The sequence below is a fragment of the Bactrocera neohumeralis genome, chromosome 5, assembly GCF_024586455.1.
Source record: "Bactrocera neohumeralis isolate Rockhampton chromosome 5, APGP_CSIRO_Bneo_wtdbg2-racon-allhic-juicebox.fasta_v2, whole genome shotgun sequence".
NCBI classification, from domain to species: Eukaryota; Metazoa; Arthropoda; class Insecta; order Diptera; family Tephritidae; genus Bactrocera; species Bactrocera neohumeralis.
The window spans coordinates 7,316,399-7,344,389 of record NC_065922.1 but is presented as its reverse complement, the minus strand read 5'-3'; the positions used below and the strand labels follow the sequence as shown (position 1 = coordinate 7,344,389).

The 27,991-nt window shown below is 35.3% G+C and overlaps 1 protein-coding gene across 2 annotated transcripts; it reads left to right on the top strand.

Annotated features, from left to right (window-relative positions):
• The first annotated feature begins 15 nt into the window (after window positions 1-15).
• On the top strand, window positions 16-27,965 carry LOC126757947 (neuropathy target esterase sws). 2 transcript variants are annotated; one of them, XM_050471876.1, is made up of 12 exons: window positions 16-870; window positions 12,810-13,544; window positions 13,605-14,234; window positions 14,304-14,530; window positions 14,596-15,161; window positions 15,231-15,649; window positions 15,723-15,998; window positions 16,064-16,250; window positions 23,712-23,828; window positions 24,462-24,673; window positions 25,965-26,321; window positions 26,394-27,965. In XM_050471876.1, the coding sequence occupies exons 1-12, from the start codon at window positions 772-774 to the stop codon at window positions 26,994-26,996; spliced, it is 4,428 nt and encodes a 1,475-aa protein (XP_050327833.1). In that variant the 5' UTR covers window positions 16-771; the 3' UTR covers window positions 26,997-27,965. The 2 variants fall into 2 exon arrangements, with proteins under 2 accessions (XP_050327833.1, XP_050327832.1); XM_050471875.1 differs by lacking the exon at window positions 23,712-23,828 and adding an exon at window positions 20,652-20,768.
• The last annotated feature ends 26 nt before the right edge of the window (window positions 27,966-27,991 follow it).

Here is a 27,991-nt window from a genome sequence, read left to right as displayed (position 1 = left end):
ACAAAATATAGAAATTCATTTTATTCTTAAAAGTCGAAAAAGGTGCACAAATCGTCAAACCACGTTCGAAAATCGCAGCGCAGTGTGGATAGAAAATAAAACTCTTTAGTTAGTGCTTCTAATAGAGATAAATTTATAGTGTTTGTGCATAACGAATGTAAATATCATTTGTTACCGTATGCAAATCAAATAAATTGTTTTGTGATGAGTGATTGGAATAAATCAAATTAAGCGCAATATTCACCTATGGGCGATTTGCTGTACGCTCGGCTACCAAAGACGATTGCCTGGGCGAAAGTTAACAGCTAGCAAGGATGTGATGTGAAAAATGGGAAAAAGCGATAATGCAATCAAAAATTAATGATATATAAGTGTTTAATAAATGAAAAACGCGTATTGATCAATACCATAACAATTGTGTAGAAAACGTGTGCATAAGTTGTAGTTAAGGATTTGCGAGTTAAAACTAAGTGAAACATAAATGCATTAACATTTGGATTAGGAACAACGTCATAATTATAAATTGGTGCTTGTGACCTTCTGTGCTCCCAACTGGAAATATACCGCACGCCATTGTGTGTTACTTCCCTGAGTTGGTTGGTGAAGACGCATGTATCTAAATCCGTGCCTACGCCCATCATAATTATTTAGTTTGGCGTTTTTCCAAAAGTGATTTTGCAATTTATAAGTTTACTTTTATTTATAAATGTTTGTGCTTATATAAATGTACTTGTGGTTTAAAAATTGAACTTTTTTTCGAAAATCAATGCAATGGATTTAGTTAACTTAATCAGATCATCGTACGATGACTGCGGATTGATGTTTTCCGAATCATGGTACAAGGTACTGAAAATGGAAATCAAAATTACGGTGAGTGACATAAATCACAACACACACACACAAGCATACATTTTGTGGCAATAAAATTCTTCACGTCTCTTTGAGGAATTATTTCCGTTATTAGTTGTTTTTGTTTTTTGTTATTCATTATAAAACATTCGCTGCTGCGTCACCCCGCTGTTATCGGTGACAATCAACAGTCCTGTGTTGTTATTGTTTGCTTATCAAAAATGTTTTTATTTGTTTCTTGTGGCTAGCCGCTAGATATTTATTTTTGTTTGTTTCTGCTAAATTTTCTACATGTTTTACTGCGTGACCCAGCGATTTTTCGTACTTGTTTTAATTATTTTGACTGAAATTATTGTCAAACACATTAAAATACCTTTTTCTATAAAGTTTAACGTTGATAACTATTCTTCATAATTAAAAATCTTGAAGTTTGCATAGCAACAAACATACATATGTATGTACATACGTGATTGTTCTGTGAATGTATATTTATTTCCGCTGCACCTGAGACGATTTGAGATTGTTGAAGCGATTCAAAATCCTATTGGACTTTGAACGTTTGTAATTTAATACAGATTTTGTTTTTTTCATGGTCTAATCGACAAATGAGCAAATTAGAAAGCGCAATTGTTATTTATTTGTTATTTGGGTAATTTTTTTGCGGAAATATTTTTTTAAAAAATAAAAGGTTTATCTCATCACTCTTTTATAGCCATAAAGTAGGATTGATATTTATTTCCATAATATAATATGGACTTTACAGCATATTTCCACACCTATTCTAAGCAATACGTTTTCTCTACAATTTTATCGACTAATGACTATTCAATTTCAAGTCAACGCCCTGTTCTTGTCAAGAATTACACAAAATTTACATGTCATGTGTTCTTTATCTGTTTTAAACATAAACATACATACATATGTATGTATATACAAATATACAAACATTTATGAACTTATGCATATTAGCGATGACAGGGCCATACATGCGTTATCATAAAATTTAAAATGTTTCAGTTTTTCAATTAGGAGCTTACATTGTATGCATATTTGCTCACACTCCCATATTCCTATATGTACTGATGCATTTGCTGAATAATTGTTTTTGAGTCAATATGAGCTTATGATCATGTGTAAACATTTTAAGCGTTCATGAATTATCTATTAACAGGAGTATAATACCTGTTTAACGCTCGGTTTCCGGTCACTCCCGTATTTACATTTTATATTCGCGCTTTAACTTAGACCTTATGATAACCGAGAGATTGCATAACAATACTAGGAAACTAAAACTTTAAATTAGTGTCCATTGTAATATTTCTAAACATTGTATATAAGTACATATGTGTGTATGTATGTAGATCAATGCATCCATGTAGTATGGTATACATATGCAGATATGCAGGTATTTGAGAAATCCACTGATTTTAAACAAAATTATAATGCAAAAAACCTAATTAATTTGTGGAATAATGCACATGTGACCAAGGTTTCGTATTGGCGACGCTCACATGTCACACATGTCGTCCGTATTTCTTATCACTTCTAAAATTGTACATATGTAGTTACAAGTTTCGATTTGCTTCGGGCATGTGCATATGCGTATGTACATACATACATATGTACATACATGCAAATGTATTTATATAAATTTATATGTACATATGTACAAAAATATATACATATGTGTGTTGTGATAATGTGCATATATAAATTTCTAATCCATTTTTTCTAATACTCTAAGTCCAATCATAATTCTTATGAATAATACTGTCACAGTAGATATGAGTATTAGGGTTGAAGTAATTTGAAGCCATACGCACACAAAAAATATATTAAGCATTTAATATGCATTACGTACAAGTACATTTCAATATGAAGGGTATACAAATTTATTTTTTTTTCAACCAAAAGTTCCTGCCAATAAATGAACATATGCATATGTAAATATGTTTGTGGCTCAACAAACATCTACATACCTATATATATGACAATTGTACCTCTCCAATCATTTAATTGACCCCAATATTCAGAGTACTTATACGATTTGATTTTATACGATTTATAGCTATTGGCGAAAAGTTAAAAGGTAAATTTGGCGAATTTCATTTTATATATGTATTCCATAATAAACTTACATATACTTATATTCCATCATTCGGTGCGAACTTATAGTAAAGGCAGACATAAGAACAAAAAGATCTGTAAATACTTTTTCTTGACCTATTTAATAAATATGTCATATTCATAATTGTTTAATGAAATGTTTTTCCACCTGTTGTTTGCAATTTGCTGAAATATACTTTTACATAAATACATACAGTGCCAACTCGTCTGATTTTTCGTTCGAAAAATTGTGTCCGGGAACCCAGATCAAGTTTAGCTGGAGCTTGTCTTTTATTGAGCTTTATATATGTATTCCATAATAAACTTACATACACTTACACGCCGTCATTTGGTGCGAACTTATAGTAAAGGCAGACATAAGAACAAAAAGATACTTCTAATATGTATTCATTAATGAAATTTCGAATATACTACATAAATACACACAGTATGTTTCAAATTTGTAGCAGTGAGCACTCAGAGACAAATGATCCGATTACTATAAAGTTTTTTTCTGCATATTTATATTTGTAATTCTTATTTTCTTCTTCACAATATATGTCGTACCCCTCAAAGTAAGCCCGCTTGTCCCAATACGCTTGTGCCAACGTTTTTTCCAATCCTCGAAACAGTCAATTTCCGGAATAGTATTCAATGCGCCCAGCGATACACGTTTAATGTCTTCAATTGAATCAAAACGGTTTCCCCGGAGCGGTCGTTTGAGTTTGCTGATTAGCCAGAAGTCACACGAAGCTAAATCATGCGAATATCGTGGTTCCGGCACGATATTGTTTGAAAATTTGGCAAAAAACTCACGAAGAATCAATGCAGTATGCGATCAGTTGATGGCCGTCCTTCATGTGGTTCGTAGTCAAAACGTTCTCTACTCTCTTTGAATAATTTGCACCAATTAAAAATACTTGTACCCAACAAAAAATTATCACCGAAGGCCTTTTCCAACATGCTGAACATATCGGCACCAGAAATTTGGTTCCGCACACAAAATTTAATGGAACTTCTTTCTTGAATAATTTCACTTTAATAAATAAATTTCAGCAAACTGGCAATGTACTTTCTCGTCACAGCTGAGGAAGACTGCGAAAAAATACATAAAGAGACTATTCATTGATCTAAAAGGTTACCCAAATTTATTCCACAGTCTTTTCCAATCAAATACAGAAACACTTTTGTTTACTAGTTAATGCACGAACAATTAGAAGACGGGCTGTTGAGGGCGGGTTGTTCTGTTCGCGTCCAGCTGGAAAGTCCTTTAATTCACCAAAAAATTAAAAGGCCAAACTCATATTTGCGACAGCTCATCTCGATTGGAGCATTCAGAAATTGAATACCATTTTATTCTCAGACGAATCGAAATATAATATTAAAGATTCCGATGGCATAAGATGTGTGAGAAGGCCGAAGGACAAAGACTCAAACCTAAGTATTATGTTGCGACCATTAAATATGGCGGTGGTAATGTTATGGTCTGGAGCTCTTTCTCTGGGCACTGGACTCGACCTATTCATATAATAAATGGAATAAGGGACCGGTTTGTTTGCACCGACATTTTAAAAAACGGAATGCTACCATATGCTGAAAAGGATATGCCACTATTATGGTGGTTCCAGCAGGACAATGATCCTAAGCATAACTCTAGGCATTGCAAAACTTGGTTGTGAAGTTACAGAGTTGATGTTTTAGATTTGCCGGTATTATTACTCGATGTCAAATCCATCGAGAACTTATGGGAGATCATTAGTTCCAAAATAAATAGGGAAAACAGTAAAACTAAGGATCAACCTTTAGAACCTGAACAAATTGCTTGGAATGGCATACCACATGATATATAGCAAATAATTTAATTTCTTCTATGCCTAAAATATGCGTTTCCGTCACCCAAAATAAAGGATTTGCTACTATTTTTTAATATTCAGATATTATTTTCAAGCCGATGAAAGGGGTGCTTTAGTTTTGTCCAGTTAATTTTTAATCCATAAATGTTTTTGTTGTTTTAACTTATTTAATTTTGAGAAATGAAAATGAGTTTTATTTTAATAAAAATTAATAAGCAAACAATTGAAAAACGTCAACATTTTACATTTATTTATTTTTATTATCTGAAAACAGCTAAAGTTCGAGCTGAACCATAGTACGGGGTGCTTTAGTTTTGTACAATATTGTATATGCAAACTGGTCCCTCAGTTTTTGAGATATCAAATTTGAAATTTTGCACATGTGCTTTTCTACCACAAGCTATTTTTTTTTCAGATTCAGTGATATCGGATCACTAAAATTTAGCATAGATTATTGTCCAAGGCAACGCTACAATCTCCAAAGAAATTATTCAGTTTGGACCATAGCATATAGCTGTCATATCAATTGCCCGACCAAAATCTAGATAAGATCTATATAAAATCCACCTGTGAAGGGTATTATAACTTGAATGCAGCCGAGGTTAAAATTTTTTCTTGTTATGCTATAAGAAGTGCGCAGTCGATTATTCCAGTCAAAAATTGCATGCAAATGTTAAGAAACATTTCCTGCTAATATTAACATTCTCACATATTTTTTGCAGGCAATTGTTGTTATTTGCGTTAAATATTAAACAAAAAAGTTTGAATGTACATACATATGTACAAGCAATAATATTCTTATTATAGTGATACCTAAAACAAACATGCATTTGCGTATGGCAATTTATCGATAAATTGCACACATAATTGTAAAACTAGTTTTTGGGGTCTCTCGGTGTCCATATTTACATAACTTCTTTTCCTTCGAACACGATTCGTTTCAGCAATACAAAAAAATGAAACTTGTTTTTCGCATTGGCGTTGTTTATTCACACGCCTACAAGCGAACTTATTTTCGCTTTTCAAGTGTATTTGCTTACCAGAAGTGCTGCTAGAAAAATAGTCTTGTTTTGCGCGTTATGTAAAAGGTAAACAATATTTTCTGCGCACTCAATTACAAGCATGCATACTGCCTTACCAGAAAATCAAGCAAAACAAAACAAAACACAATAACAAATATCAAGTGTGGATAATAATAATTGCAAGCCAAGTGCATTTTTCTCTAATTCCTTATTTAAACTCATTGTTTACTTCATATGTCATGAAAATCGTAATTGACTCGCACAGCGATTATACTTCGCCTACAAACATCTACGAGTGTATGTATGTATGTGCGAGCAACTTATGCACGCATTCGCACATAAATAGGTAAACAAAAATAAATCACCAACACGAACACACCTGCGTTGAATGCAACTGCAACGGTCTGTCGGCAGCGCACGGAAATCGAATGGCAGCCCAGCCACTACCCGAGGCATAACAACTCGCACCGACGCCAACAACAACGCCGCCCACGTCTTCCCCTATTTTAAGCGGTAAACAAAACAAAATTCTGTCAACAACCCGCCCGCGCCTCAATGGCAATGCCAAGACGAAATTCTTTGGCGCTGCCGCGTGCTCTGCTGCGCTTGTCGCGCTATTGTATCTACGAGTGTGCGTGTGGTTGTGGCGCTGACGCTGACGCTGCTGCTGTTGCTTTTGATGGTCCTCTCCCCTCACCACGGTCGCCCACAGCAGTCTCAATGTTCATAGAAGTCAATCGTCACTTCTCGTCGTGACGCGTCAACGTTGTTATTCGTGCTGAGCGGTTGGAGGCTGGTTGCGGGGCCCGGTTGCCGAGCCCTCCGTGTGCGTTGTTATTGACTTTGCATCGTAGACACATAAATACATACGGTATAAAAATATCCAACTGCTCGGAGCGTTTATGACGTATTTGCATTGCTCAGCGTTGCCAAACATATAACAGCGCGGCCTAGAATGTTGAATTATAATACTTTTTTGCTGTACACAGTATCATTAATTTCTCAAATCCGGAAATCTGTTGGTTGCTTGCATAATTAAATTAGAACCGCCGGTCAATATAAGAATATGCAAACGCATTTACATATCAAGCTCGTTTTTGCTGTGATAAGAGAAGCTGTTTTTGATTCAGTTCAAATTTGTTTACTTATGTAAATATTCTAAACTCTTACCCAATAAGCCAAAAGTGCGAGGTTAATTTTAAAAAACCTAAGTATATGAAATTAAAAAAGATGGGAGAAAAAATCCTCAAATCTTGCCTTCTTCATATAAAGTGTGTCGGGTGAGCTCTTCTTCTTTACCAGGTCCTTATTAACCTATTCTTTCCAATAAAATGGAGGTCTTTCTCTTTCAGAGCTGGAGCCTTTTCGTCTATTCGGACGACGTGACCTAGCCAGCGTAGCCGGTGACTTTTAATTCGATGTCAATGTCGTAGTATATCTCATACAGCTTATTGTTCTATCGACTGCGGTACTCGCCGTTGCTAATGCGCAAAGGACCATAAATCTTCCGCAGAACCTTTCTATCGAAAACTCGTAACGGCGACTCATCACATGTTGTCATCGTCCATGCCTCTTCACCATATAGCAGGACGGGAATAAAGAGTCACGGGTGAGCTCTACTGTTTCGAAAGTTGCATGGTCTCATGTGTGTATCAGTGGATCTGTGCTTCGTGGACGGTTACGAAACTATGCAGAAACTACATCGGATTGCTTTAAAACAGCGTCCAACACTGCGGAGAAGAGGTTTCACGGTTGCACTTATTGATTGGATAAGGCAAATGGAGCACTCACGCACAGAAAACCAATATTTCAAGCAGGATAAGACGCATACGGCTGTTGTTGTTGTTGTAACGGTTATCTAATCCACGCTTGGGGGTTATCAGATTGGTTGTCATCGAAGTCATTTAACAGTAGGCCCAGGAAACGTGCTGTTTTGACGGGATCGGACCATAGGAAGAGCGGTGTTAGATGAGTGGACTTTGCTGGGCATGTAAAGAGGGTGTTACGAGTCATGTGCGGACTCGTGGCTTGTTGCGCATGTATTTTGTAAGTAGGAGTTTAAGTTGCTACAGTATCCAAAACGAAGTTGCGCAAGCATCACACTATATTCTCGCGACAACTCGAGTTCACTAAGAGGAAGTCGGTGAAGTGTTAATAGTGAATGGCGGTCAGTGCGAGTTTGAAGTTAGTTGCATCCGAAGTCTTTTTCGGCACTCTGGAGAGACTGATGGACTGGTACACAAGGAGGCGCATTCCGAAGGACTATCTATCAGGAGCGCAACATGCCTATCGTAAAGGCAAGTCAGTGGATACCACCCTGCATACTATTGTGTCATGGCTTGAAGAAGCCATTAGGGTTAAAAATTTCGCTGTTTGGGACCTGTTTTGATAATGAGGAAGCTTTCTATAACGTCCTGCCGGAAACGGAATGGGGGAAACGGGCGCGCGACACGAAATATGCGTAGAGGTACCTCACAGGAAGTAGCTCTCTTTTCTCTTCTATGTATATTGGTCGTTAAATTCCCATGCAGACGATGTAGCACTTATGGTTAAAGGAAAGTTCCCAAGTACCTTGTACGAGTTGACGCAGAAATATCTCAGCGTCTTAACAAAGTGGGCGGTCGGAAGTGGTCTCGCCCAAGTTAAACTGAGATGTTTTATTCACTAGAAGATATAAGATCCCAGTGGCACCGCAAATGAGAGACATCAGAGGATTCAGTGAAATATCTAGGGCTCATCCTGTATAGGAAGCTTTCATGGAGCCGAATATCGAAGAGAGAGCAAAAAAGATATCGATTGCTCTAAGCTGCTGTAGAGGAGCCATTGGTAAGAGGTGGGGTCTCTCACCGAAAGTGGTCCTCTGGCTCTATGACACCATAGTCAGGCCCATTATGTTTTATGGAGTCTTTATGTGGTGGAGGGCTCTAGAAAAGACCACACTTGCAAAGAGACTCGAGAGCGTTTAACGGGCGGTGTCCGTAGAAATTGGCGAAAAGTGTATGGGTATTAGACTCAGAGAATCTGGGTTCTTTAAAGGACACGTGTCTGAACACTCGCTTTGACTGAGTTATAATTCAAAAAGTCTCGAAAAAGTAGTGCTTAGGCTACCTTCCTAAAGATTTTGGTTCCTTCTGTTATAAACTCCGTCTTGGAAAGTAGTATTTAACACCCCAAATGTTGTAAAATAGTCAATAAACTGGAGTTTGTAGTTCTGAGTGAACGTACTTTAATCAAAACTATAAATAAATTTCATTAAAGCTTACACACTCAAACATGTGCATATATGTATGTATGTATGTATGCATATAAATATGTACATATTTGCATGTAAATAAGTAATTCATATCGCAATATGCTTTCCTCTGTAAACTTTAGACATTGAGCATGCGTGTATGTATGTGCATATGTGTGTGAATTCTGCTTACGGAAGCCATTTGAATACGAACTGAAAGATAAATGCGCTTTAAAAACTAATATCTAATGAAGTTTTTGTTTACGACTGCTTTGAACTACAAGTTCGTTTTTTATTGGCTTGCATCCGAAAGAGCTGTGAGATTACAGTGAAAAAATGTATGGAAAAAATTTAAAATGTGATTAAATTGTTTACTAAATGCAATATGTATAATCATTTAAAAAATTTAGTAGGAATAATTTGCAAAAGAATTGAGTTCCTGATGTAGAAAATACCGAATTACGGAAACTAACTTTTTTTTCTCTTTTCACATTCAGTTCAATCGTATAGCCCATTAGGGAATTGTAGTGTGTATGTATGTATGTATAGTACCTATTTTTCTATGAAGACTTATATAAAACTTGTTTTTAGGAATACTTTTGTAGAATGCTTTGTATTCTGTCGTGCCTAAAACTGTAACCTTATCAATTTTTTTTTTTCAAAACAAAGGTGAAAAGGCCCACAGGGTTGGAATAGGGTTAAAATAAAAGGAAGTAAAAATATTAAAAAAAATAGCTGTATGTATGTAATTAAATGCTTTATGAGCTATTAAAAATATATACGGTGGCTCAAACGCATAATCGGACAGTGGTTTTTTATACGAAAGTTTATTTTAATTTAAAGAAAAAAGCCAGAAAAAAGAACAACAATGATTCAATTTTTATGGTGAGTATTCTCCAATCTCTCATTTTTCATACAACAAAAAAAAAACAACAAAAATAAATTCATTTTTACAAAACAAATTTAACAAAAGCAAAATAAATCAGTATTCTTAAGCACAAACCAATAATCGGACACTAAACAATATTGTCATAATAGTGCAAAGAAGCAACAAAAAAATGCCGTTACATTGACAACAGTTATCATATTTGACGTGATGAACATTGCGAGATTTTTTGTTGAAGTTTGCACGTGATGGCACCTGTAGGTAAACACTTAAGATTAGAAATACGCCAACTTATTATAAAATTAAATTTTGAGGGAAAATCGGTACGCGAAATTGCTGAAATAGTCGGGAAAGGAAAATCTACGGTGCACGATATAATTAAAAGGTATAGGGACGAATTTAGATTGGAATATAAGTCACGGCAAGGTCAAGGGAAAAAGATATCAGCATGAGAAGAGCGCAAAATATTAATAGAAGTTAAGAAAAATCCTTTTGAACCCGTTAAAGAGTTGAAAATAGGGTTGGAGGAAAGATCTAGAGTTACTACAGTATGTGATGAGACGGTACGTAATGTTCTTCGTAAAAATGATTTGAGCCACTGTATATTGCATACATGATTTCTTTTCAAACAACAACACACTAATTGTTTAGGAAATTCAAATATTTTTACTTAATGTGAAGTACAATCGATACAATTAAGTTCTGAATATAACATCATTTAAGAAGTTGTGGAGTTCTTTTGCTGGAACGAAGTCGATGAATCCAATTTTCGAGTACTTTTTCCACTAAATCAAGTCAAATGTCATGAGTAGAACGTACAATATTCATATCCAAAGCTTGTAGAGAGTCTGGTTTATTGCTAAAGACCATTGACTTTAAATAAACCCACAAGAAGCAGTCTAATGGTGTGAAATCACAACTTCTTGGAGGCAAATCAATGTCACAATTTCTTGAAATAATCGAATCTCCAAATTTTTCTCGCAATAATTCGGTTGTTGCACGTGCTGAGTGGTACGTAGTCCCCGTCTTGTTGGGACCAGGTGTTGTCATGATCAACTACACCCAATTGCGGCCATAAAAAGTTGGTTATCATCGATCTATACCGCTCTCCATTGACAGTAACGGTGTTACCAGCCAGCTTCATTCCGAAACAACTACGAACCGATAATTCCACCGGACCAAAAACAACACCAAACTGACAGTTTAGGTGAATGTTGTTCCTGAATAGTGTGTGGATTTGCTTCGCACCAAAATCGACAGTTTGGTTTATTCACCGCACAAGATGTTTTTTTTTTCTAAAAAAATCGTTATCGTTTTCATGTTGCTTCAAGGCAAAATCAGCCAAATTCACAATGTTTACGATGATTCAATGGCTTTAGTTCTTGAGTGAGAACAATTTTATATGGATGAAGACCCAAATCCTTTCTCAAAATTCGCCAGGTTGTGGTTTGAGACCGTCACAATTCTTGAAAACGTCTTGGAATCGACAAATTGCGGTCTTCAGCAACACTTACCTGAACGTCAGCAATATTTTTATTACATCGAGCGGTTCTTTATCTTATTAGTGGACGATTATTCTTCTTCTTTATGGGCGTGGACACAGCTTACGCAGTTATTGCCGAGTCTTTCTTCCATTTCGCTGTTTGGCGCCAATTGGAGATTCCAAGTGTCCTCTACCCGGTCTTTCCAACGGAGTGGAGGTGTTCCTCTTCCTTTGCTTTTCCCAGCGGGTACGTTGTCGGATACTATCAAAGATGGAGTGTTTTCAACCACTCGGACGACATGACTTAGCTAGCGTAGCCGCTGTCTTTTAATTCCTTGAACTATGTTAATGCCGTCGTATATCTCATACAGCTCACCGTGCCATCGAATGCGATATTCGCCATGGCCAACGCGCAAAGGACGATAAAACTTCCGCAGAACCTTTCTCTCGAAAACTCGTAACGTCGACTCATCAGATGTTGTCATCGTCCATGTATCCGCACCATATAGCAGGACGGGGGTGATGAGTGACTTATAAAGCTTGCTCGTTGGGAGAGGGCTTTACACTCTGACGTTATTGCTGGTATTAATTCTGGTTTCAAGATAGACGAAATTATCTACGACTTCAAAGTTATGACTAACAACAGTGACGTGGGAGCCAAGTCGCGAGTGCGACGACTGTTTTTTTGATGACGGATCCATTTGCTTCGTTTGCTTATCCAGTTTGGGGAAAGCAGAACTAACAGCCCGGTTGTTGAGGCCAATGATAACAATATCATCGGCGTACACCAGCAGCTGTACACTCTTATAAAAAATTGTACCTTCTTTACTTAAATCTGCAGCTCGGATTATTTTCTCCAGGAGTAGATTGAAGAAGTCGCACGATAGGATGTCGCCTTTTGTGATACCTCGTTTGGTAGCGAACGGCTCGGAGAGGTTCTTTCCGATCCTGACGGAGCTTTTGGTATTGCTCAACGTTGTTTACACAGCCGTATTAGTTTTGCGGAGATACCAAATTCAGACATAACGGCATAAAGGCAGCTCGTTTTCGTGCTGTCAAAAGCAGCTTTGAAATCGACGAAGAGGTGAGGTGTGTCCATCCTCTTTTCACGGGCCTTTTCCAAGACTTGGCGCATGGGACCTGGTTAGTTGTTGGGCTTCAGTCTGCTTACTCAGTTGAAATTGTTATTTAGTAAACTAAAAAAAAATTAAATCAGTTGGCAACGTCATACTTTGTTATTTTAAAAACTATGTCTAAATATATTTCCCCACATGCTACCATTTTTATGCTTTAATAACTTACATATTAAATTTAACCTGTGACAACCTTTTTCCGTAACTTTCATTAACTCCCGTTCCTTCTTTTTCGCTCCTTTCAGGTCTACATATACATTTGTATAACGCTATTGACGTTAATCGTCATCGGCTGGTATATATTCTACAAGCGTTGGCAGCGCAATAAGGAGCGGCAACTCATGTTGCAAGCACAAATACGAGGCTCCTCCACAGGCGCCGCTGGCGATATGACGGGTTTGCGTTTCCGCAAGCGCGACAAAATGCTTTTCTACGGCCGACGCATGTTGCGCAAAGTGAAAAACGTCTCCGGTCAAGTGTACGGCGGACAGGGTCGCAAACGGAAAGCGGTGATGCGCTTCGCCAAACGCATCCTACAGCTGCGGCGTGAGAATATACCAACGCTATTGAACACCGTAGAGCCGCCGGCTGAATATCTACAGGAGACCACCGAGGGTGGCGAGCGAGTGCCGCCCGATGCGCTCTACATGCTGCAAAGTATACGCATATTCGGACACTTCGAGAAGCCGATTTTCCTAAAGCTTTGCAAGCACACGGAGGTGCTGACACTGGAGCCGGGTGATTTCCTCTTCAAAATCACCGACTCCGATGACAGCGTATTCATTGTGCAATCGGGTTTGGTGCATGTTTTCATTTCAAACGCCGACGGGAGCACGTTGTCGCTGAAGACTGTGAAGAAAGGCGAATCGGTGACGTCGCTGCTGAGCTTCATTGATGTGCTGTCCGGCAATCCAAGCTTTTACAAAACCGTCACCGCCAAGGCGATGGAGAAATCCGTCGTGATACGTCTGCCAATGCAGGTGAGCACACAAGTTAAACGAGTGTCTTTCGTGTAAATATAAAACCATTTGATTTTGTAGGCTTTCGAGGAGGTGTTCAACGAGAATCCTGACATCATGATACGTGTCATACAGGTGATTATGGTGCGTTTGCAGCGTGTGCTCTTCACGGCTCTGCGCACCTATCTAGGCCTCAATTCGGAGTTAGTGCAAAGCCACATGCGCATAAAGAAAAGTGCCGGCGCCTCTATTTTAAAGACATCGCCGCTCCATCGGCGCTCCACACACCCGGATTCAGTACAGCATTCGCTGTCGGATTTCATGCCACCGCCAGACATGCTGGTGGACTTGGCGCACGACACCGAGCGACATATGGGCATACAGGCAGCTTTACCGAATTCACAGCCAGCCGGCAATGGCTCTGCGAGCGGAGCTGGCGCTAGTGGAGGTGGTGGCGGTGGCCAACATACTTTAGCCAATTCGCGCGCGAACAGCATTGGCAACTTGGTGACGCGTCGCTATTCGCTCATACATGCCGAAGCGCTGGCGAATGCCGCCGCAGCTGAATTGGCCAGTCTACGCGGTTATGCCTTGGATAGTTTCTTGCGCGAACTAGGCTTGCCGGAAGAGGATCGAGCTTTCATCGATCCATACGTGGAGTTAAGCGAAGTGGAGCCAAATGTGTCGCTAATCAACGAGGGTAATGTGGATGTAAGTAGTTAAAGAATAGCTATAATACTCATCACCTATATCTATATGCTTTTAATTTATATCTTGAAGGACATCTGCATCTGGATTGTGCTCACAGGCGCTTTGAATGTGTACCAGAGCAACGTGGACGTCACACGCACCGTACAAAAGGAATGTGCAGATGTCTTTATTTACACTGTGCATCCAGGTGAGATAGTCGGAGGGTTGGCGGTGCTCACAGGCGAGGCAAGCACATACACCATAAAAGCAAAGCATGTAACCCGGCTCGCCTTTATACGTCGACCAGGCGTTTATGCGTAAGTAAGCTGAATTATTGAAGCATTCTAACGGAACTGAAATTTGTTTCTCTCGTCTCGTGTAGCATAATGCGCGAGCGTCCTCGCATCGTGCTTGATCTCGGCAATTGCGAAGTGCGTCGTCTGTCGCCACTAGTGCGTCAATGCGATTACGCGCTCGATTGGGTTTTCCTCGAGTCCGGACGTGCCGTCTACCGACAGGAGGAGAACAGCGACAGTACTTATATTGTACTTAGTGGGCGCATGCGTTCTGTGATAACGCAAGCAAGCGGTAAAAAAGAGATCATCGGCGAGTATGGCAAAGGCGATCTTGTGGGACTCGTGGAGATGATAACAGAGACTTGCCGCACTACGACTGTGATGGCTGTGCGCGATTCAGAACTTGCCAAATTACCTGAGGGACTCTTCAATGCCATCAAACTGCGTTACCCGATTGTCGTAACGAAGCTCATAAGTCTGCTAAGTCATCGTATTTTGGGCACAATGCAGACACGTCATGGCAGCACGGCAGCGCCTTTGGAGGCGAATCCGGTCACACATAAATACTCCACCGTCGCGCTGGTACCGGTAAGCGACGATGTACCCCTGACAGCGTTCACCTATGAGCTTTATCATTCACTCTGTGCTATTGGTTAGTTAAGAAATATCTTAAATTATAATCACACTTTTTTATTTTTCAATTTGTATGTCTCAATTGAAGGTCCGACTCTGCGTTTAACATCCGAGGTCGTGCGTAAGCAACTCGGCATGCACATCTTCGAGCCAAGTAACGAATACCGCATGACCTCTTGGCTGGCACAGCAGGAAGATCGCAACACAATCACCCTGTACCAATGCGACTCGTCACTGAGCGCATGGACGCAGCGTTGCATGCGTCAAGCTGACGTTGTACTTATTGTCGGTCTCGGCGATCACGCACCGACGGTCGGTAAATTCGAACGCGAAATCGATCGTCTGGCGATGCGCACACAAAAGGAGCTCGTCTTGCTCTATCACGAGTCTAGCAGTTCGAAGCCGAAAAACACGCTGCAATGGTTAAATGTGCGACCATGGGTCACCAAGCATCATCACCTGCAGTGTCCGAAGCGCATGTTCACGCGCAAGAGTCAATATCGCATTGTAAGTGCACACATTTTTATTATTATATTTGAAGCGAGTTAAATTTTTTTTATTTTCTCCTTTGTCAATGTAGAACGATCTGTATAGCCGCGTGCTAATGTCCGAGCCGAACATGCATTCGGATTGTTCACGCCTTGCGCGTTGGCTAACGGGCAACTCAATCGGTTTGGTGTTGGGCGGTGGCGGTGCGCGTGGCGCCGCCCACATTGGCATGCTAAAGGCCATACAAGAGGCGGGCATACCGATCGATATGGTGGGCGGTGTCAGCATCGGTGCGCTAATGGGTGCGCTCTGGTGCTCGGATCGCAGCGTGACCACCGTTACGCAGAAGGCGCGAGAATGGTCAAAGGTGCGTCTGTGTTTGTGATAATAATTTCAACACTTTTATTTTATATGTTTAACCGCTGCTTGCAGAAAATGACAAAATGGTTCTTGCAACTGCTCGATCTCACTTATCCCATCACATCGATGTTCTCCGGTCGCGAATTTAATAAAACCATACGCGACACGTTCGGCGACGTCGCCATTGAGGATTTATGGATACCATATTTCACGCTAACGACTGATATAACCGCAAGCTGCCATCGCATACACACAAACGGTAAGTAGCGTTCTCGTCACACACTCTTTCATATATAAATGCGCAGCACCCCTAACCCTTCTACCGGCATCTAACGGTTAACGTTTTTATTCTACATTAGTTACAAAGCAGTTTTAGTGGTGTCTAACTTCCACTTTATGAATACAAGAATTGGGTAAACACACACTATATTTTCATAATCTCATTCCTTCATTCTCGCAACTCTCATAAAAAATTTTATTTTCTTTTTCATTTTCGTTGGTAATGTCTTTAAAGTATTGGCAACAACAACATTATATATGCTGATGTTTTTCTACATATTCTGAGGTTTTTACATGCATATTTTTAATCTGCATAATTTTAGTGTTTTCTAGCTAATTTTGATATGATTTGTAATTATAATTTTTATGCTATTTATTTAATGTAATTTGTATTTGACGGTGCTTAAGGGGTATAGCCCCTGAACATTTTTCAAATAAAATAATCTTTTTTTCGCTTCAACTATGCTTTATAGTCATAAAAATAAATTTCAAGTCGATTTTTGGCGAGAAATTTTTAAAAAAGGATTTTTCAAACGACTAAGGCTCAATTATTATATGTGAAAACTTAAACGTGTTTTTCTCAAAACTATTTTGTTCCAATTGGCGAGGTAGAAAACTTTGACAATTTTTATCCGATCGACTTCAAATTTTAAGATTACACAGGTCAACACGATTTTTGGGTCTGACATCTACATGCTAAATTTTCCTAAATTCCTCCTATGACAAAAATAAGGAAAATTTTTTTTTTCCGGTTAAAGTTTGCTTTCGCAGAAATTAGAGCAATTTTTCGATGATTTTTATATTTTTTCTACAATTTCACCATAGATTATAATTAAAAAACTTTTTTTTAGATACAAGAGTCGTTTTTATTCAAGATGTGTGATAAACAATAATATATAAATGTAAAATAACAAGAAATTACTGTCTAAAAGTGAATATTTTTTGTATTTATTTTATGCTCATATGGGCTCTCTCGTATTAAACCCCAAATATACTTATCGATGTAGATCAGCCCAAAGCAAACTTAAAGAACTAAAGATTAATATTTAAGTGTTTTTCAATGTCTAAAGTCATAATTCAAGTTATATGATCATATTTGGTAGTCGAAAAAATCTTTTTTTTGTTCAAAAAGATTTCATTACAGTGTATATCTCTTGCAACCAATCACAATGTGATACCATATAGTGTTGGAAACGTAGAGCAATTTCGTATGATTTCAAAAAAATTTTTATGCATTTCTTTTTAGTAAAATTTTTCTTTTGATGAAATCAATATTTTTAAATCTGAACAATTTTTTGTACTTTTATTATTATTCCTATGTAAATAAAGTCAAATTTTGTTTTTATTTTAATCCAAGACGAAATTTTCCACACATGTTAAATGATCGTTCCGTATGGGCATATTTAAGAAATCTGAACAATTTCTTCGATTACAGAGAAATCGCAGTGTTTTCTGATGATTATGTAAATGGCAAAAAAAAATTATGATTCTGAACATTCAGTTTTATGACAGCTATATGTTATAGTGGTCCGATATCGGCAGTTCCGACAAATGAGCAGCTTCTTGAAGAGAAAATGACGTCGGCAAAATTTCAAAATGATAGTCGAAAAAGTTTGTTTCGTATATATACAGTCACGGATAGATGACAGACAGTAGCAGTCGTATATCTCTGATGATTTATATATATACATTGTGTCATCCGACGCTTCCTTATAGTGTTACAAACTTCGTGAGAACTTAATATACCCTGTTCAGGGTATAAAAAATTAATTCGGGGAAGTTGAAAAAAAGTTACAGCTGTTCAAAAATGAGTGAAAATAATGAAGAAATTCGCTATATTTTGAAATTTTTGTATCAAAAGACCAGCCACCAATGAAATTTGTGTAGTTTACGTAGACGATGTTGTATCAGATCGTGTAGCACAACAATGGGTTCGCTCACTTTCGGTCTGGAAATTTCAAAATTTCGATTTACACTGATGAAAGTTTTACACTAATGGCATAATGCCTTTAGTGGAAAATGGCAAAAAGTGGTCGACCAAAATGGTACACATTTGTTTATTTATTTATTAGTATAAAGCTTATGATCCAGCTCTCAAGAAATGTAAAAACTTCATATAAAAAACGCTTAAGAAATGGTCAAGAAAATATGCAACTCTAAAGAAATGTAGCACTAATTTTTAATAAATTTTTTCAATAAAATGCGTATATGGCAATCCTGCTTTTGCGAAGAAACATGAAATCAACAATTGTTTCTTGAAGGAAAATCAAAGTAATCATTAAATTCACTCTACAATTAGTTAAAATCATTATTATGAAATATAGTTAATTTTGAAATTTTGTATAAAACTTCCCAATCTTCATTCATATTCCTTAAATTGCAATAAAAATATTTATATACTTACACACAGAAGTTTATTTTCTTTGGTTATTAATTACTTGACTTCAGCTCAAGAAATAATTTTTTTCTTGAGCAATTACTTAAGAGCTGGATACGGACCTTAAATATAATATAAAAAAATAAGTTTAAGTTTGATTAGAAATGCGAAAAGACTTTTTCGACTACCCAATATTAACAAAAACAAATATTTTGAATTATTAATTTCTTAATTTTTTAAATAACAGTTTATTTGAGCGCTACAACAATATTCGGTACCAACGGATCACTTTAGAAATATAATTATTAGTTTGCACTGCCCACTTTTATGTGAAATCCCATATCTTACTATCTACTTGACCAATTTGAATGAGCTTTTCGCTTGATAAATAATAATTATATTAATATCGTTTATTATTTGTGATATTTTAATAAAATTGGGAGCGCCTTTTAAATAAATAAAATAATGAGATAAGGCGTCGAAACTGAAAAAATTCGGTTCTAACCTAACAAATATATGATCCGTTGTTGTTGTTCTCATTGTTTTTGTAGCAGCATAAAATATTCGGAAGTAATTTCGAGAAATGATGCCGATTTGACAATCCTTGGCCGTCCACCCGACTACGGTGTATACATATACATACATATGTACTTCATTTATTAGTTCGCGTTTGTTATACCGCAAGCAAATACTATGAATCTATTATATATTTTCTCGCGGTCTTTATGTATATAAGCATTCATATAGTGTTATCTATAGGATGATATGTTATATATTTGTATATTATTATATATTGATCTATGTATATGCCAATGTAATGTAAATTGTATTTTTTTTTTGCTCCAAAAATAATTTTTGAGGTTATATCACGTGGTGAAAACATAAAATTTTCATATATTGAGGGGTTACATGGGTTTCCTCGGGTAAAAAACAGCCTTTTTTCAACAATTATTTTCTCATATAAAAAATTAAATATTTTAATAGAATTGTTTATGGTTACAAACATACCCTATTAACAATTTAGAAACAATTAATTCAGAAATTTTTGAAAAAAAAATTTAAAACTCGGCTATCGCGACGCCATTTCCAGTGACCCTTCATCTAAATTAAAAAAAATACATGTTTTAGTTAAAACCTTAACTTAGACGAAGAAAAAAAACTGAAAATTTGATTTTTGGCAGACATTTTTGCAAAAAAATTAAAATTTCAGTGCAATTTTTTTTTTCAAAAAGTTCTAATCGAAAAAAACTCCTACATCCAAGTCTTTAAGAATTGTATCTCAAAGACCTGTTCATGAAGATCGGTTAAGTAGTTCTCGAGAAATCTTGCCAACCGACTTCAAAAATACAGTTTCGAGAAAAACGCGTTTAAAGACGGTGCACTTAGCCTAGCTAGCCTCGAGCGCACAATTTCTCAAAGCTGTATCTCCGAAAATATTACTCGGATCAACTTGAAACTTTTTTTTTGAAAATTTGAAACTTTAGAACAATATTCTAGAGGTGTTGTAGAATTTAATAATAAAAAAGTAGATTTTTTAAAACCCGTAAACCCATGTAACCCCTTAATTATGTATAAAAAAAAATATATATATATGTGACCTGGTCTACGAAAAGGTTAATTTTTTATACACGTTGTTATGGAAAAGTGTTCGAAATCATACAATTGAAGGATTTTAGTTATATATGTACATAAAAAAGCATCCAAATCGCAAGTTTTGATTTTTTTCTTAATTTCTGTAGAAGTGTATTAAAAATTTTAAATACTCAAGTTAGTTAATACATTGAAAGCCTTCAATTTATCACACGTACATACATATAAACATTCATACACAATTATTTACACCTACAACAACACCGACGTACTATACTTCATCCAATGCACTCGTTTATAAAACATTCGCTCAAATGAAAATCAATTTTTAACGACCCACACAATTTGCCCGTAAAATTTTGCGCACATATGTACATACATCAATCATTACCGTTATCGCCAATCTCAAAACAGGATCTCTATGGCGTTATATACGTTCATCCATGTCGCTCAGCGGTTATATGCCGCCTCTGTGCGATCCCAAAGACGGACATCTCCTGCTGGACGGCGGTTATGTTAACAATTTGCCAGGTAAATAGCGAATGAAAAGCAACAACAACACGACTACGTGAAAAGTGTGTGTATGTGTGAAATTATATTTGTATTTGGTTTGAAGAATGCACCAGTTGCCAATGAAAAAGTTAATGCAGAGCGGAAGTCGGGAAGGCTTAGCTTACAGAGCGTGGCTTGCAAGCCTACTTTACAATTGTTGTTGTGCTCAAAGCAAATAATTACTAATTTATGAAGTGTTCACTCTTTTCGACTTGGAAAGACTTTTCCTGTTATGTCTGCACTTGTGTGCGTTCGTTGGCGCTCAGCCTGCCTAATCTCCCCCCCGTCGGTGTAGTGGTAGCAATAAGTGAACTCCGCTTGCAACGTTTGTTCTTCTGTTACTGTTCTTTTCTTTTTGTTTTATTTGTGTGCATGCTTTAGTCATCTGAACACCGAAAATGTAAGCGATCAACAAGTAAGTACTGTATATACTCGATATAGCGCCTAAACTACTTATTCTAAACACTAAGCATTGGCGATATGTACAACTGCAGCGCCGCCATCTAATTTTCGTTTTACCTAATCTGAATTTAGTCTGTTCTTTCGTCTTAAATTCACATACTTTGGTTATCTTTGTTTGTGGTTTTACGTAAAAGTTGTAAAAAGCTCAGAATGTGTTTTAGCAAGAATTTTTCCCATATTATTTTGATCATATTTCATGCGTCATAAAGGTGAAACGTGGCAACACTTTGCACAATACACACCCTAAAGTTTTTCTAACAAATACTCACATATGTACATTTTTGCAAATCACCTAAAATTTATTTCAGTATTTACTCTAACAATAATTTGGCAAGTGAAGTTGATAAAGTGAGGTGAGAAAAAAATATATCTTTGTAGAAAAAAAAATAAAAAAAAATTATAACAATAATTTATAATTAATTTTGAATGTCAATGGTCTTATACCATAATATTTGCTTTAATATTTTAATCTTCAATTATGTGTAGTCAAAATTATATTTGTTTGTGGAAAATAAACAAAAAAATTTTTAAAAACAAAGATAAGGAGATTTAATATAAAAAATTTTCACTATAATTATTTTTTTTTCCTTACTTCCATAAAATGCTAAAGCAAAAAAATAAATAAAAATTATGTGATTTTAAAACTGAAACAAAACACATAGAAAAAATATTTTTTTAATAAAAATTTTTATAAATGAAAAAAATTTTAATAAAAAATATTTTTTGCATAAATTTTATATTATTATGAATTTTAAATTTATAATTCCCAAAAAAAAAAATTAAATAAAGTATATAAATTTTATATTATTATCAGTTTTAAATTTATATTTCCAAAAAAAAAATTAAATAAAATATATAAATACATAGTTATTTTTTAAAACCACAATTTTTAACTAAAACTACAATTTTTAAAATGAAGGTATTTGTTTAAATATTTTAATCTTCAATTATATGTAATCAAAATAAAACTTTTTTTGGGAAAACAAAAAAAAATTGTTTAAAAAATTTTGTTTTTATTTTTTATTTTTATAAAAATCAATACAAAAAAATTAAATAAATATGTGAATTTAGAGCGGAAACAAACACATAGAAAAATATATTGTTTTAAAATAAAAATTTAAGTAAATTTAAAAATTGTTAATAAAAAATATTTTTTGTATATGTTTTTAATAAAAAATTTGTAATAAAAAATTAAAAAAAATGTTTGGCATAATTTTTATATTAGAATCAATTTTTAATTTTGCAAAAATTTGTACTTCAAAAAAACTAAATTAAAATTTAATATAAAAAATTATTAAAATAAATGAAATATATAAATAAATAATTAGTTTTTGAAACCACAATTTTTAACTAGCAGAACAATTTAAATTTGCTTTTATCGATTTGTCTCGAAAGTTACATACATATGTATGTACATACATACATACATATGTACATATGTATATGAAAATGTAAAAGCAGAACTCTATAATTTTGCTCAATATAAAAAATTGAGTATTAAATTCTTACTATCATTTACTTCTATCTAAAAGATATCAAAATATTATATGCAATTTTTTTTAAATGTTAAATTTTTGTTTTCGGAAATTTTTTAATTTTTTTTTTCAAAAAAATTTTAATTTTCTTTTACATTAAATATTACAACTTGTTTCAAACCACAGATTTCCGAAACAAATTTTTGAAATAACATTAAATTAAAATTTTTATAAAACTGATTTTTGAATTTAAAAATACGTATTAAAACGAATTGTAGCCAAATATTTGTTTTTTTGTAGAAAAATATAATCATATTAATTGTTTTGAAATAACATTAAATTCAAATTTTATGCAAAATGATTTTTGATTTCAAATATATGTATGTACATATGTATTCAAACGAATTGTAGCAAAATATTAATTTTTGTAACAAATAATATGTTTATAAAATTTTGTTGAAATACCATTAAATTAAATTTTTGGAAAATTGACTTTTGAATTTGAAAACATGTAGTAAAACGAATTATAGCAAAATATTTGTTTTTTTTTTACAAAAATATAATAATTATAATATTTTTTTTGAAATAACATTAAATTCAAATTGTATAAAATTGACTTTTGAATTTGATACACTTTTTGATTACATTTTTTTAACAAAAACTTAAGCGAATATTCATAAAACAACACCTCACAACTCCACAACACTTGCCCACCACTGTAGTTTCAAAGCATACTCCCAGCGCAGCCCGCGTACCACCCACACAACTGCGTGTTATTGCAAGCGTGAAACATTTATTGATGTAAACCTTTTTTTCTTTATATTCTTTTTTCCATATATTTTAATTGCAAACATTTGTGTTGAACAAATCAAAAAATTAAAAAACAAAATGGCATGCCATGTGTGTGTGTGTGTGTGCGTAATGTTACCAAACTTGCACGCACTTTGGTCACGCCCCCACCACAACCGGCCGCCCAACTGTACAGGATGTCTGTGGCGTTATGCCCGCGCAAGCATGTCCATAGCCGGCGTTTTTCCACCATTTTGCGATTATAGAGACGGTCATTTGCTACTCGACGGTTGTTACACCAACAATGTGCCAGGTAATGAACCACCACTAAACCACAACTCTGTAATTTTAGTTTAGTATTATTGCTACCACAACACTAGTAGTTCGCTCCTACCACCTTACTCTGCCTCCTTCTTCCCCTCTATCTATCACCTGTGTACAAGCCAGCGCAAAGCACTCAGCAATTTAGCAACATTTGTCGTTTATCGTTGTGAATGTGTTCGGTTCTTTGTATGGTAGTTGTCTATGACCCAGTGTCAACTCGCATTTGTCAGCCTCAATTTTTTTTTAAATTTATTTTAGTTTTTGCATGCATTATAATATATTTTTATATACTTTTTAGTTGTTTTAGTAATTGTAGTTTGACGCAGCTGCTGAATTTTGTGCTCTTTGCTCGCATTGCCTTCATCCATGCGCACACATCTGTGATCTATGAATAGGCGTTAAAATAAATTAAATATCAAAAAATAATAATAATCTCAATGAAAAAAGCGTTCCGAATACAGTTTCCCCTCTGCATTTTCTCCAGTAATCAGTAAATTGGCTTTGCAATTGGACACTTTGTTTTCGTATGAATGAATGAGTTTTTGCGTAGTTCAATTTTTAAAATGTTTCTATATACCCATGTTTGTGTCCAACTTCTAATCGTCTTCCATGTGTTGTATAGCCGACGTAATGCACAATTTGGGCGCCGCTCATATAATTGCCATCGATGTGGGCTCCCAGGACGACATGGATTTGACGAATTATGGTGATGACTTGTCCGGCTGGTGGTTGTTGTACAAAAAATGGAACCCCTTCACAACGCCGGTAAAGGTGCCCGACCTGCCTGATATACAGTCCCGCTTGGCATACGTGTCGTGTGTGCGTCAATTAGAGGTGAGTATTAAAAATTTGTCTGAAAAAAATAATTTTCATTTGTCGTATATTATAATTTGAGTAAAGGGTTAAAGCTTGCTTGAATATTTAAAATGGCAACCCTTATCAAAAATCCCTATTTTTGATTGTCTTACTCCCTAATTTTTAAAATTTTCAAACAGCTGGCAACATCTTTTTCATAAATGATCAAAATTAAAATTATTTATAAATATTCAAAAATATCTCATTCGTTTATCTTTGTTTATCTTGTGGATTTTGCTATTTTTAAAATTTTTTCAAACAGATGGCAACATCTTTTTAAAAATTAATCAATCAAATAAACATTTATTTTTTAACAAACTCAATAATTTTTCATTAAAATCTTGTTTATTGTTTTATTGTTGTTGTAAATCTTTTTGAATTTATTTTTTGGTATTATAATATTTTATATTTTTAAAATTTGAAATTTTTAAACAGCTGGCAACATCTTTTAAAAAATTAATCAGTAATGTGTCTTCCTTAAACCTATTTATTTTTGTAACAATATTTTCAATAATTTTTCATTAAAATCTTCAGTTTATCTTATAAATTTTTCAAACAAGTGGCAACTCTGTTGGCAATATCGCCCAATTAAATCTTTCTTGAACCTATTTATTTTTTATCGGTATTATAATATTTTATATTTTTAATTAATTTGAAATTTTTAAACAAATGGCAACTCTTTTTAAAAATTAATCAATAATGCGTCTTCCTTAAACTTGTTTATTTTTGTAACAATATTTTCAATAATTTTTCATAAAAATCTTCAGTTTATCTCATAAAATTTTTCAAACAAGTGGCAACCCTATAGGAAATTTGCCCAATTAAATCTTTATTGAACCTATTTATTTTGATATCAATATTATGATATTTATATTTGTAATCAATTTGAAATTTTCAAACAGCTGGCAACTCCATTTAAAAATTAATCAATAATGTGTCTTCCTTAAACCTGCTTATTTTTGTTTCATATTTTCAAAAAATTTTTATATAAATATTCGGTTTATCTTATATATTTTTTAAACAAGTGACAACTCTCAATTTGGACCAAATTTTTTTCTCATACATTAAAAAAAAAAATTCTGCAGGATGTAATATTTACATTTTTTTAAATTTATTTGCTAGACGATTTTTTTAAAAAACCTCCGTTATACATTACTGGGAGAACACTGTATTATACTCTTTTCTCTTTATTTTGAATCTAACCGTAAAAATTGCAAATTTCTATTGAAATATTGAAACTCTTCAATAACCCTGCTCTCGCTACTTTCAGGAAGTGAAAAACTCCGAATACTGCGAGTACATTCGTCCACCCATCGACAAGTACAAAACGCTCGCTTTCGGCAGTTTCGATGAGATACGCGACGTTGGTTATGTTTTCGGCAAGAACTACTTCGATGCCATGGCCAAAGCCGGACGTTTGGGACGCTTCAATCAGTGGTTCAATAAAGAGCCTTTAAAGAAGGAGAATCCCGGCACCTTAAGCGATTACACCTTCATCGATTTGGCGCACATCGTCTGCAAATTACCCGAGACCTACATTAGCAACGAACATTTGCATCAGAGTTATCTGTTTAGCGAAGATGAGGACTATGATGGCTACATTTCCGAACCCTCGACCTACAAGCGGGTAAGTGGAACAAAAACAACAATAACATTTATATAAAATTCGTCTAATAAAATCCATAATAACTCATTACAGATAAAAATCAAGCGCACAGGCACTTCGCTGTCACTCTCCGAAAACGAAATGGACTCAGATATCGAGGTCGACCTCTCGTTGGCTATACGCCAACACCACGCGCATCGTTCGCGCAGCACACCGCACACGCCCGCCTCCGAGTCACACACCGGCGATCAGGTGGACAGCACTGGCGCCGGCAGCTTGGTGCGCTTCGGCAGCAGCGTTGTCTTCAAGGATAACGGCATCGCAGCTGTCGGCTCGCAAATTAGCATACGCAGCAGTGGGGGCAGTACTGATTTCATAACACCCTACGATGCGCTCAACATAGACGCTGTAGTCGATGAGCTGCCCTTAGATCCCGTGGTGTCGGTAAAGAAAGAGGAGCTCACAGTCGAATCATCACTTGAAGCGACAACAACGACGCCTGTGAAAAGCACAGAAACGCAAGCCAAAGAGGAGGACCTGCGTACGCCCACGCCGAGCAATGCCAATGCGAATGAGCCCGCCTACGACGCAGATGCGATGACTGCAAATGCCGACTATGCCGCCTTGTTGCAAAGCTCCAACGATGCGCCGGCAACACCGACAAATACTTTAACCCAAAACTCAGCGGCGACATAATGACCCACGACTGCGTACATATTAGTTCATAAGTAATTATTTAAGGCATAGAGTGTGTATGTATGTGTCTCATGAGGGAATGCGTTAGAAATACAATAAAAGAAAGCGAGAACGCGTGTACATTTATATTTTGTAGCCATAAATAAATTTAAAGAAGGGAAAAACGTTGAGGGGTTAGAAAAAGTATACACTGTGGGAAAAACATTACACCGTGGAAGCATACACTGTGAAAAAAATTATCTAACTTTATTTTATTTTATAAATCACTACTAATTATCATACTGCTAAGTTGAAATGGATTACTGCAACTGATTTGAATATGCCCTTTTAGAGACACACGAAAAGTTTACATTTTGTTTTCATGACTAAAACTGAAAAACCTAAATATAACTTTTTAGCAAGACTTTAATATGTTGAATTCACTCATTAAATAAATAATTTAACAAAATAGTTTCTTTTCTCACACACTTGCCGATTACAACTGTTATAGTATAAGTTATATTAAAGAAAGCCTACGGAAGTCTTCTTTAAAAATTTTAAAACTGAAGACTTGAATAATATACCTGCTTTAGCAATATCGAATTACTGAATATAAGCACATTTAACGAAGATTTTTTAACTGTTCTTACTTATTTGAAATCAATAAAAATAAGTCGAATTATCAGAAACTCATTCTCCGATATTAAAGTTTGTAAACCAGAAAAATTATATTAACATAAATGCAAACTAGAACGATATTCTCATTTTAGATTTTATAAAAGTTAGTTATTCTAGCCCTCTTCTAGTGGAAAAGTAATTTGAAATCGTTTGCTTTTATTTGAGTAATTACAAAGCTAGTAAAGTTTAATGCACAATACACAAGTAATCACTGGAAAGCAGCAATGAAAGATTATTTTTCTAAAAAGTCTCCTAATTGTAGTACTTTTTATGCAAAGAATTTGCCCGGAATAAAAGTAAATGTAAAACCTATTTATTGTTTTAATTTTTCGGTTATT

Bases quoted from the DNA above. Each gene is read 5' to 3' on its own strand.
- LOC126757947 (XM_050471876.1), top strand. From the start codon at position 772: ATGGATTTAGTTAACTTAATCAGATCATCGTACGATGACTGCGGATTG. The intron at 871-12,809 runs GTGAGTGACATA...CGCTCCTTTCAG, and splicing joins AAATGGAAATCAAAATTACG to GTCTACATATACATTTGTAT. The intron at 26,322-26,393 runs GTAAGTGGAACA...AACTCATTACAG, and splicing joins AACCCTCGACCTACAAGCGG to ATAAAAATCAAGCGCACAGG.